This window comes from Rattus norvegicus, chromosome X (assembly GCF_021556685.1).
Source record: "Rattus norvegicus strain SHRSP/BbbUtx chromosome X, alternate assembly SHRSP_T2T, whole genome shotgun sequence".
NCBI classification, from domain to species: domain Eukaryota; kingdom Metazoa; phylum Chordata; class Mammalia; order Rodentia; family Muridae; genus Rattus; species Rattus norvegicus.
In genome coordinates, this window is record NC_141554.1 from 11,839,701 (window position 1) to 11,852,152 (window position 12,452).

At 38.5% G+C, this 12,452-nt stretch overlaps 1 protein-coding gene across 2 annotated transcripts in view; it reads left to right on the forward strand.

Annotated features, from left to right (window-relative positions):
• Positions 1-12,452, forward strand: part of Efhc2 (EF-hand domain containing 2) — a 200,448-nt gene that overhangs the window by 107,572 nt on the left and 80,424 nt on the right. For both annotated transcript variants that reach the window (XM_087599492.1, NM_001106952.1), the window contains exons 9-11: positions 5,415-5,557; positions 8,337-8,533; positions 12,118-12,248. In XM_087599492.1, coding sequence (XP_087455618.1) covers positions 5,415-5,557; positions 8,337-8,533; positions 12,118-12,248 — 471 coding nt within the window. The remainder of the gene's footprint in view (positions 1-5,414; positions 5,558-8,336; positions 8,534-12,117; positions 12,249-12,452) is intronic.

Here is a 12,452-nt window from a genome sequence, read left to right on the forward strand (position 1 = left end):
AAAATTATAGTTATGAAGTATCAATGAAAATAATTTTATAGTTGGGTGTCACTACCTCATGAGGAATGCTATTATAGGATTCTAGTTTTAGAAAGATTGAGAACTACTATATTAGAGGTTTTATTACTGTTTGTTGATTTTTTAGAAAGTTTATAGTTATAGGTTGTTGTAAAGAGCTTGGTTGACAAATACGTTCCAAGGACCTGCTGTGTGATAAGCATTTATTTACTTAGGTGTTTGTGATAGATTCATCAATGAACAAAGTATCCATAAAAGCCCACCTTCCCTCATAAGACTTTATTCTACTTGAGTGAAATATGCAAGAAAGTAAAAACATTCAAGTCCATCAAATAGTACATGGGTTTTTTTTTCCATCTTTATTAACTTGAGTATTTCTTGTATACATTTCAAGTGTTATTCCCTTCCCCGGTATCCGGGCAAACATCCCCCTCCCCCCTCCCCTTCCTTATGGGTGTTCCCCTCCCAAACCTCCCCCCATTGCCGCCCTCCCCCCACCAGTCTAGTTCACTGGGGGTTCAGTCTTAGCAGGACCCAGGGCTTCCCCTTCCACTGGTGCTCTTACTAGGATATTCATTGCTACCTATGGGGTCAGAGTCCAGGGTCAGTCCATGTATAGTCTTTAGGTAGTGGCTTAGTCCCTGGAAGCTCTGGTTGCTTGACATTGTTGTTCATAAGGGGTCTCGAACCAGTATATGGAATTTTTAAGTACCACATTATAAAAAGGAAAACTTTTATTTTCCATGTAAATGATCTAGTTGTATATATAAATGGTGAATATTTCTAGTTGCAGTTTTCAGCAGTGCTCTTTTTTTCTTTTTCTTTTTTTCTTTTTTTCTTTGATATTTTTATTTACATTTCAAATATTATTCCCTTTCCCTGTTTCCCATCCATAAGTCCCCTATTCCATCCCCATCCCTTTCTTCTATGAGAGTTTTCCCTCTCCCCAGCCATTCCTGCTTCCTGCCTCCATGCCCTGACATTCTCCTATACAGGGGGGAGGAGGGGTCCAGCCTTGGCAGGACCAAAGGCTTCTTCAGCAGTGTTCTTGTTGACCTTTCTGAGGAAAATAACCGTTGGAGATTGAACAAGAGAAATGACTTGACTAGGCTTGCTGATTGGAAGAATCTCTCCAATGAAGTGTTAAGAATGGACTGTACAAAGACAGTAGTCGATTTAAGACAAGCCATGGTATTGCTTCATTAGTCCAAGAGAAAAGTTATCATATCTGGTTAATACTGTGGCAGGAATGAAATGAAATGGCAGATTCTGCAAGTATTTTGAATGTAGAGCTAATAGGATTTCCTAACCGATTAGATATGAAGTGTGAAAGAAGTGAAGAGCTACAGATATCTCAAGGGTTAGACCTGAATAATTGGAAAGGTAGAGAAGAGATGGCAACCATTGAGGCAGGCAGGACTACAGGTCTAATAGGTTTGGGAGCAAGAACTCAAGTTCAGTTTTAGAACAACTTGAGATGCCAATTAGATATAAAATGAAAATGGGTATATGTTGAGGGTGTTCAGTAGACAGGTCTGAGCTGGAGATGTAAATTTGGAAGTTATCAGCATGTAATTAGCATTTCAAAATGCCAAATTGGACTAAAGCTTTCAGACTGTGTTGGATCACCAAGGATGAATGTGTCAAGAACCACATGAAAAAAACCTGGGACCATCCCAAATTAAGAGTTTGGAGAAAAGAGGAGTCATGGAAAGATGATGACATGAGGCAAACAAGGAGATAGGAGTCACTTAAAACTAAGAAAATGCATAATGTAGTAAGCAAAGTGATCAAAAGTGCCATGGCAGAAGTTGCTAATTAGTAAAATTAGATGCAGGGGGGAAAAAGCTAAGGATTGTATTTGGTATTATGGATATGATAGTTTTTGTAAGAGAAGTTTAGGTGAAGTAACCTCTTACTAATAGAAGTGGACATAACTGAAATGGGAATGGGCTAGGCCTATGACTTACTGGTATATTTTAGGGCTTTGGTGTCATCTCCCACATAGGAAGACAATGGGGAAGGAACAGTGGGGAGATTTCAGTGCAGTAAAGATAGGTAACATTGGGCTGTATGTAGAAAACATTAAGACATGCATCCTAGATCTAAGAATTTACAGTTTGGTTTGGGACAATGGGAATAAACACATTTTAAGATAACCAGCCAAGAGTACAAGTCTGTATAGTTGCTAAATTGGGTGCAACATCACTGTTGATGCAAGATATTTGTGTAGATGATCACCTGGGAGGGTGGAGACTGATCAGAAGGGGTCAGGCATTTAATAATTGGTTTATATGAAGGAAATATTTGAACATACTTGGAGTGTTCTTACAATTTGCTCTGAGGACCATCTTGTCAGACTCCCCTGGTAGCATATTAATGATGCAGTTTTCTGCAAATATAAGCTCACCTGTGAGCCTATATTTCTGGTGGTGAGATTATGGATTCTGCATATGTTAAAAAGTCCTCCAGGTGATTTTTACGTATGCTAAATTTCATGAATGATTCAATTTTATTTAGTAGCATCATATTGCCAATTGATGAGATCTCCAGAATATGAACTTTAATGGGAAAAATGAATAGCATATTCAAATATTCTAAGTAAATATGTACACTTATAAACTTAAGTTCTAAGATGTTAAATTTAAAGTAGTATTGATTTAGATTAGACCTCATTCAATTTTATATTGATATTTTAGGCATCTGTAATATTATGAGTATTTCATAAGAGGGGACTCATGAATTTTTCATACTTGTAAGTTCAGTTGGTACCAGAGAAGGTGATTGATAGAGTATAGCTGGCCCAAATAGTTATATAAGGTTCATTTGAAGCCTTGGATCTGGACACTTAAGAAAATCCAAATTATGACCATGCTGCCCTAGGATGAGCCATACAAACTGTTGTGTTCTGTCTCACCCAAGGCCTAAAGCTGATAATCTTGCCACTGTGCTTTTCTAGCCCATTTTCCTGTACAGTCTTAGAAAGAGATGAAGAAGCACTGTAGGCCTCTGCAAATTAGAAACCTTTTTTGTAGATCTTATCAGTGTGGACACAAAGACTGAATTTCAGAATAAGAGAATTTGCAAGTGATGACGACTCTTAGAGTTGTAGCAGGGAAAAGGACATGGTTGATTTTAGCAGACACTTACAAGGGTATTGGGTTTTGATTATTTTTTTTCAGGAGTTTCCTGTTCTTTTTGTGAGGGGGGGCTTTAAATTTACATTTCAAATGTTATTCCCTTTCCTGGTTTCCCAGACATAAGCCCCCTATCCCATCCCCCCTTCTTCTATAAGGGTGTTCCCCTCCCCTTCCACCCCCTCTTCCTGCACCCCCTGACTTTCCCCTACTCTAGGGGTCCAACCTTGGCAAGACCAAGGGCTTCTCCTTCCATTGATGCCCAACAAGGCCATCCTCTGCTAAAAATATAGCTGGAGCCATGGGTCAGTCTTTGGGTAGTGGCTTAGTCCCTGGGAGCTCTCCTTGGTTGGCATTATTGTTCTTATGGGGTTGCAAGCCCTTTCAGCTCCTTCAATCCTTTCTCTAATTCCTCCAACAGGGGTCCTGTTCTCAGTCCAGTGGTTTGCTGCTAGCATTCACCTCTGTATTTGACATGCAATGGCTGTGTCTCAGGAGAGATCTATAACTGGTTCCTGTTATCATGCACTTCTTAGCTTCATCAATCTTATCTGGTTTTGGTGGCTGAATATATATGGGCCACATATAGGCAGACTCTGAATGGCCATTTCTTCAGTCTCTGCTCCAATATTTGCCTCTATATCCCCTCCTATGAATATTTTTGTTCCCCCTTTTAAGAAGGAGTGAAGCATCCGCATTTTAGTTATCCATTTTCTTGTGCTTCATGTAGTCTGTGGATTGTATCTTTGGTAATTCAAGCTTTTGGGCTAATATCAGCTTATCAGTGAGTGCATACCATGTGTGTTTTTCTGTGATTTGGTTACCTCACTTAGAATGATATTTTCCAGTTCCATCCATTTGCCTATGAATTTCATGAAGTCATTGTTTTTGATAGCTGAGTATCCATTGTGTAGATGTACCACATTTTCCATTCCTCTGTTGAAGGACATCTGGGTTCTTTCCAGCTTCTGGCTATTATAAATAAGGCTGCTATGAACATAGTGGAGCACGTGTCTTTTTTATATGTTGGGGCATCTTGTGGGTATATGACCATATTTGTTGGAGGGCTGACTTTTATTGGCTGGTAATGGCAGTTGTGCTTCTATGGGAAGACCATGAATTAGTTCACTGTTCACCCAACTAACTTTGGGAACTATTTCTTTTATTTTTAAGATAGGGTCTCACTGTGTAGCCCAGGCTAGCTTCAGACTTATGAACTCAGTTTCTCAGTGCTGGGATTAAAGGTGTGTTATATCATTACTTACCTGAGAAAATTTTCAATTTTATTTTATTCAATCTTTAACCAACTAATCATGCATAGAGTTCTAAGTATATCTCTTATCTTTATGAGTATAACTTTTTGCAAACATTTAGTGTAATACATTATAATGTAAAAAAGTGTTATAGCAGATAATGTTTACTAAGACACCATTTTCCCATGGAAAACATTAGATGTGTAATGGCTATATACAATACAAATGATATGTGTGTTAAAATGGAGGCATGTGCATAAAATCTTTATGAAGGGTAGATGTTAATGTTTTCCTTGAAAGAAGTTGAGGATGTTCCTGGAGAGATGTAGTAATAGATAGGGGTATATATTACCTGCAAGGCAGAAAATTTCTAAACTTGTGACAGGTTTCTAGGAACTCAGTAGAGCTCTGGATTGGCTCAGACCATTATGCTAATGTTTGTGCGTCTGCCTGACAGAATTGCAGATTGTTGACCAGCTTCATGATTAGAAAACAGATGATTAATTCACCTGTTTCAAAGCAGGTGTTTATATCCCCTTTTTTGTGTTTCGTGACATTTTGGTTGTCTACATTATCATGAGGGTACATGTGTGTGCATGTGCCCATGGAGGCCAGAGATCAACCTTCGGCATTCTCCAGGAGCTACTTAGCTTGTTTTGTTTTGTTTTGTTTTTTAAGATGGGATCTTTCATTGGACTAAGGATTAGACTTGGTTGGCTGGCCTGTGTGTCCCAGAGAGCTGCTTGTCTCTCCCTTCCAATGCTGGAATAATAAGCATGTGCCACCAAGCCTGGTTTTCAATGTATTTCCTGGACTTATGAAGAGTAGGAAAGATTTTATTCTACTGAGAAAAGTATTTCAATGTTTATACTTAGAACCTTGGTAATAAGATGTTTAAGCAGTTTAGAAAAGCACAAACTTTTATATTAAAGCCATAACATACCTTAATATTATATATTAATAGAGGCTTACTTGTATAACTCTCTCTCATATCTCTTCTGTTTAGCTTTGGAAACGTAAGCAATATACTCCGTTATTTTGCAAAACTAATTACACACAAATGTGCTGATGTGGACAGGATGTTTGTCATTGCATTTTATCTCAGCGATGACACAATTTCAGTGTTTGAACCTATAGAGAGGAATTCAGGTAAGACACTTACCTTACTCAGCATTTTCCTCAGAACTCTTAGCTGCGTTTTCCTTTTGAAAATTAGGGAGTACAATCTTATTTGATAGCCTAGAAGATCTATGATGATAATTTTCTAACCAATAAATTTCTTCTTACAAAAATGTCTTAAGGGTAAACTGAAACACATAAAACGATAAAAAACAGCTGTGGTTGGTTACCCAGGGGAAATCTCGTTTGCCACTGTCATTTCTTTTTCTGAGCCACTTCTGCAGTACCCCTGGGCTTCAAAGTCAAGGTTTGACTGCCACTAGTCACAGTCACAGCCAGGGACCCTAGAGAGTGTTCCATTGTTCAGCTTAAAAAACCTTTGCCTGATTAAGAAAGGAATACAAGATAATCTCAGAATCCATCTTCTGTGGTACTTGTGTTTGTTCTGGCTATTGCCAAATGTCTTGCCCCCTGGTCTGTGGAATGTTCTCCAGTGTGTTGATCCCATGGCTATTGCTGAGGACAGCCATTGACTTACAAATTATGGAAATGTAAGGCTCTGTTCTTTGTTTCAACATGTTTACAACTTTTATCTGTGCTGAGGACACAGAAGAAAAACCAGCTTAACTGGCTCTTTGGGGAAAAAAGTAAAAACTTTGGCTTGTACCATTTGCCAATTTACATGTTGTGAATGTCCTGATCAAGGCAAGTTTCAAGAAACCAACAAGTTAAAAAAAAAAAACCAAAAAAAAAAAAAAAAACCGGCATGCAAAAGTCTGAAAATGTAGCAATCAGGTCAAGCTGCCATTACCCACTTAACATACTGACAAGTAATACATAATTTGTACAACTAAGTCAGGCCCCAGTGGGATTTGATTAATAGGAAAATCTTAATAGGAAACTGAATGAGGATGAACATATGCCAAGCTCTGAATGGTCAACAAATATCAATTCTGTGCATTTAGAAGGTATTGATGGGGCCAAGCAAATTGGAGCATTTGTAAAAATAGACCATTGGGTTACAAAATAGTAACCATCACTGAGGACTTAATATTATCCTGATGTTTCATGGCAGTAGGGTCGTGCAAAAAGAGGAAAATTCAGAGCCAGGTTTTATGTGGAAAAGATTTATTTAAACAACAATCGAAACAAAAGAAACATGTGGAAGAAACCAGAAGCCCAGAGAACCATCAGACTGCAGTCTCTGTCTCTAACTCTTCCCCGTTGTTGCTGTGTGTGTGTGTGTGTGTATGTGTGTGTGTGTGTGTCTGTCTGTCTGTCTGTCTGTCTGTCTCTGCCTCTTCCTCCCTTCCTCTCCCTCTCTCTTTTCTCACCCCTTCTCCCAACTTCCTCTCCCCTTGTCCCTTTCTTCTGGTCTTACTGCATAGCTCAGGCAGGGACTAAAACTCATTATCTTCCTGCTTCAGCCTCCCAAGTGTTAGCATTATACATGCTTAATACCACATCTGGCTGCAGCAGATTCTAACTCCCATGAAGGGCAGAGGAAAGGGAGAAAGTGGTAGGTCTTGGGCCTTAGTGGATGGACTTCTAAGGATTCCAATAGCAGAATCCTTGTCTTTGCAGCAATGGACAAGTCTAATGTCCCCATCTTGAACACCCACTTGCTGGTAGCAAACTGTTGTTGCTATTGGGGCCTTCCTGTTAATATTCCCCATAGTGCCTGATCTGAGAGTAATATTCATGGCTCTCCACACATTCATATCCTACAATTCCAATTTTACCAGTGCCATCTGTAGCAGTTTGGATACCTTAAAAAATTCAAGAGTATGTAACAGGCAAGTGACAGAGCCAGGATGGAATGTAACTCCGTTTGGCTCTGAAGCCTGTGTCCTTCTGCCACTTCTCCTGTCTGGATTGATCCTGTCTCAGTTATATTCATAAGCCGAGCATCTTGCCCTTAATCTAAATGCTAGGTTAAGTGGGAGGCAGATCTGTGGAAATTAAGCCAAGTAGATCTTTCATTCGTGCCACGGAGAAGAGAAACTTGCTGGTATCCCACAGTTCGAGTTTACTGTAGGACAAATACAGAAGGTTCTTGCTAAATGTTTTCTGGATGAGGGAAAGAGAGAGGAAAGAAAAGTCTAGAATATCATATTGCTTTATTCTTTAGCACACTCACCCATGAAGTCCTTGGCATTTAAAAGCATACAAAGTAATGGGTTAATTTTAATATGTGCATATAATGTTTTGATAATATTAAATTCTCTGCTATCTTCTTTTATAACTTCTCTTTTTAATTTCATATCCTCTCCTCCTAAATTAAGCTTTGACTATAGTTTATTTGGTTTCACATGTTGATTTCCAGTTCCTGGAAATGACAATGTTTCATTCTTTTTGCCTGAGTAAAATTCCAGTGTTTTTATGTGCCGTATTTTTCTTAATCCATTCATCCACTGATGAGTACTTGCACCTGATTCCATGACTTGGTCATTATGACACACACAGGTGTACAGCTATCTTTGTAGTAAGCTGACTTTGAGTCTTTTAGAACTGTACCCAGGTATGTTATATGACTGAATGATGTGCAAGTTCTATTTTATTTTTTTGAGGACGTATGCTATGATTTTCACAGCAATCACACTAATTTACATTCTGTTCAATGGTGTTTAACAGTTACCCAAGAAAAAATGCTGCTTCTTTCCCACTACCCTATTCTTCCTTCTTACAATGCATAACATGGCTTTACAGATAATTTATATTGTCTGTGTTGGAAGAGAAAATAACTAAAGGCAAGTTGTACTTCTTTTAAGAATAAAGCAACTCATGGGCTTTTATTCTGTTTCTTTAGGGAATGCTGGTGGGATGTTCTTGAAAAGAAGTCGTGTGAAAAAGCCTGGACAAGAAGTCTTTAAAAGTGAATTTTCAGAATACGTCAAGGCTGAAGAGCTTTATATTGGAGCCACAGTGAATATTAATGGCTACCTCTTTCTTCTGCTTAATGCTGATGAGTACACCTTAAACTATATGGAGAGTAACACAGACAGGGTGAATATACTTTGTGTACTTTTTGCCTCTCTGTCCTTTGCAGTGTGCATTTCCTTTCTCTAGGGCATCTTCAGTATCTTGTCACTAGCTTACATTGTATATTCACATATGTGGGCATGAATAATGGATCTGTGCAACTTGGCCACAGGTCCCATCATAGAGGCCCAGCCTTTGTCTCCTCTTTACCTACTTAGCTCTCCACTGCCCAGCATCACAGATTTCAAACACCGGTGGGAGGCAGGCCCAGGGCTGAATCATGTTTCAAGGATTTTTTGCTGACACCAACAATGTTTTTTAGGAGGAAATGCAATAACTATAGGAAAGGAAGAAAATCTGGTGGCACATACTGTGACATCCCAGTTAATTGGCAAAGGAGCCTTTGACTAGAACAAACCAAAACCCTGAGGGAACTGAGTACTTGCTGAGGTTGCTGGTCCCTCTAACAGTGACATCTGTGGCTTAAATTAGAATCTAAGAAGAAATTTGCCATAGTGAGCTCAAAGAAGTATGTTCTTGTCGTTGTACTATATTTTTAATTTTTTGAGGCATGTCTAGCCAGACTGGCTTTGAATTCATTGTTCTTTGGCCCCTCTCTTTTGGATGCTGAAGTTACAGGCCTACCTGGCCCAGCCCAGCCATTTTTTTTCTAAAACTTAAAACACTACAATGGAAAATGTGATATATATCATGTTATTCAGTAAAATGACCATATATAATCTCAGTTTTTAAATGTAGACTTGTTCAGTATGTAAATTATGTGGACTTGGAAACCATTGCTTTGTACTTTAGGAATTTTTTTTATTTTTAAGTTCATTAAATAATTATGTACTTTTTTTATACACACATAATACATACTTTATCTCATTTATAAAGAAAATGCTGAAGGTTGAGTTGCTAGGTGTCAAGACAAAGTTAGAGCCACAACTGATATATTAGGGGAGAGAGCTCTGTGGGATGAAAATGGAGGGATCACGAAAACAGTGGGAATGGCTGGTACCTTTGGAGTGCAGTGCAGGTCAGGTCTGATCTGTGTGAAATGAGAAGGCAAGGAATGAGGGATAGCTAGGGAAAAATAAATAATAAAGTTCAGAGAAAGTCTGAGCCAGACAGATGAGGACCCCAGAACAGCCTACTTCTCAGGGAAGTTCAGAGTCCTGCAGAAGTAATAGTTGAAGGCTGGTGACGGTTTAGTGCTCTTCTTCATGACACGGTTGCATGCAGCATCTTCCAGAGTCACTATGCCACCCCTTTTTTTATACTTTTAAAAATCTAGGTTATTCTAATACTGCAAACCTATGCTATATGATGACTCTGAACTCAAGAGAGAGAAATAATTAAGCATTTAGATTTCCAGACTCTGTGTTAGAAACTGAGCTCTAGCTTAATAGGTGACAGGCTTTGTTTATGTATCATTTTTTGAACTTCAGTCTGCTTGTCTTTGAATTAAGAGTAACAACAGTGCTTCTTTGATAATGTTACTATGGAGGTTAGATGTGGTCATTTCTTTGAGGGTCTTAGACTTACAGGACCCATGACAAGCTTAGTCATTGTAGCTGTTATAAATCAAGGTAGTGATTCTAAACAGAACCACTACCTTAACATAAAACATAGAGTTCCTAGAATTGCTTGGCCTCAGATTTTTTACTTTACTGTGATACAAAAGTGATGTGCTTTCTGATAGAAACTGTTTAAAGTTCTGAGTTTTGATCCCTTTCCAGCTAGTAAGTACCATATAGTCCAATCTTCTTGCATGACATCGGGCATGGGCAGTGAGCTGCAGCCCTCATTCAGGCTTGTGATTATAAAGAGAAATAAACCATATTTTACAAATGTGCAGTGTTGCTAAGCTTGGGATGTTCTGTCAGTAGTAAGGACATTTTCAACTTCAGAGATTTTCAACTTATTAACATACAACACATTAATAGCATATAACTCACTGTAAATTAGGATTATCCATGTATATTAATCCGTGCATGTATTTTTTGCTTTGCTTTGTTTTCATTACTAAGGATTGAACCAGAATCTTGAGCATGTCAGACAAGTACTATTCCTTTCCTTTATATATCCAGCCAAAACACAATACATAGTTTAAAGGTATAAAGGGTTTTTATTCTTCCAGTATGATAAAGTGGGTAAGATATTACCTAGTATCTGCATCTCAAGCAAAAATTGCATCATTAAAAAAATACTCTTATCAAGGACTTTGTTAGAAGATAAAGATTAATACACTCTTTATTACCAATCTGAGTAGTCTTTTCAAAAGAGCTATTAGATCCTATCGTGGAAATAGATGAAAGGAATTGCAAAAAAGGAGAAGGGACGGAGGCCTCAGTAGGTGCCAAACCACCTGGATCATTTGATCTTGGAAGAGAGGGAACTTTATACCAAACTCCCATCACTGTTTTTAATCTAAAATTTCATCTTCTTACTTTTGATCCTTTGGCTGTAATTACTTACAACCTTATGCTTTACTGGATTGAATAAGAAATAATCTAAGTCAAAAAGCTAATCACAAAGAAGGTGACAGAAACAGCAGGCTGCCCAGACAACAAATAAATGTAGGTTATAGTGTCTGTGTGGAATGTGGTTACCCAGCATTACTATAAACAGTGCTTTGCTTGGTGACCAGCAATTCCAGGCAGATCTATCCTAATGATCTAGAGAAAATGAGTGTATATTTAGATAACTTTATATTTGTATTCTTTATATAAGGTCTGTGAATATCTAGGCTATATTTGAGAGTTATAAGAAGGTTATATATATAAAAGTTATAAGAAGATTGTTTAGTAAGCTTTGTTGCCTGCTCTCCTTTAAAGTACAATTGTTTGAGATCTAGGATCTGGATTAATGTCGGTTCTTGTCCTAAAGCTTTGGTTTCTAGGTTAAAGGCATATATAGCTTACTCTGGGTTAATTATGTTGTCTTGATGGTCTCCATTATCCTACTAAGGTATAAGGAATAAAAAAAACCTTGCATAATGTTCAGCCCTGAATGGAACATTATTCCATATTCCTTCTTCAAGGTTCAGGGATTGTTGTGGAATCATGGCACAGAAACATTGTATGAGCCAGAGGCAGTAAATGATGGAGAGCAAGTGTTCGATGGGCACAACAGGGCAGCTGCACACATGAGCTCACAATGGTTATGACAGCATGCATATGACCTGTGACCTGTGAAAGCCCAAGGCTTTCCAGCAGGGAAGGGGGAAATGTGCATGAAATGTCCCCACTAGTCCTGGAGCTATTGACAGTTGTTAACTGCTGGGAGAAGGAGTGTCAATTTACTTTCAGAACATAGCCTCTGTTTAGGCAACCACACTCCAGTGGAAGGCCACATATCCCAAAATACTTGAGTAGCACAAATTGGTTGTGGGTTAACAGCAAGAAATCGAACACAGTAGGGTGAGTAGAGAAGGTGGGAAGAGGTGAATGTGATCAAATCACAGTGTACAAAATTCCCAAAGAATAGTAAGGATGATGGTGGTAGTGGAGAAGGTGGTAGTGGAGGAGGTGATGGTGGTGGTGGTAGCGGTAGTGGCAGCTTCTCAAAGTTTCATTCATATATCTTGTTTTTACTCCTTCAAGTTTCCATATAGCAACTTCGAACTTGCCATACAAAAGCTGAAACATGAAAAATCAAAATCAAGAGAGATCACACAAGTGTTTGCAGCTGCTGACTATAATCACACGAAGGTGGTGCCTTATAATGCATTCAGGTAAGCCATGTTCTGCTAGCTGTACTCTGTCCAAAGAATGGAAAGAACCATTTCATTCCTTATGCTTCCCAGTCAGTTGGCTGCATGGATTTCTGTTAGGAATTGATATTTCTTTGCCTTTGCATCGCTTTGCACTCAGGGTTTGGCTGTATCCCAGTAAGTTTTATGGAATTACATATAGGATGTTTATAGGTAGGAATGGAG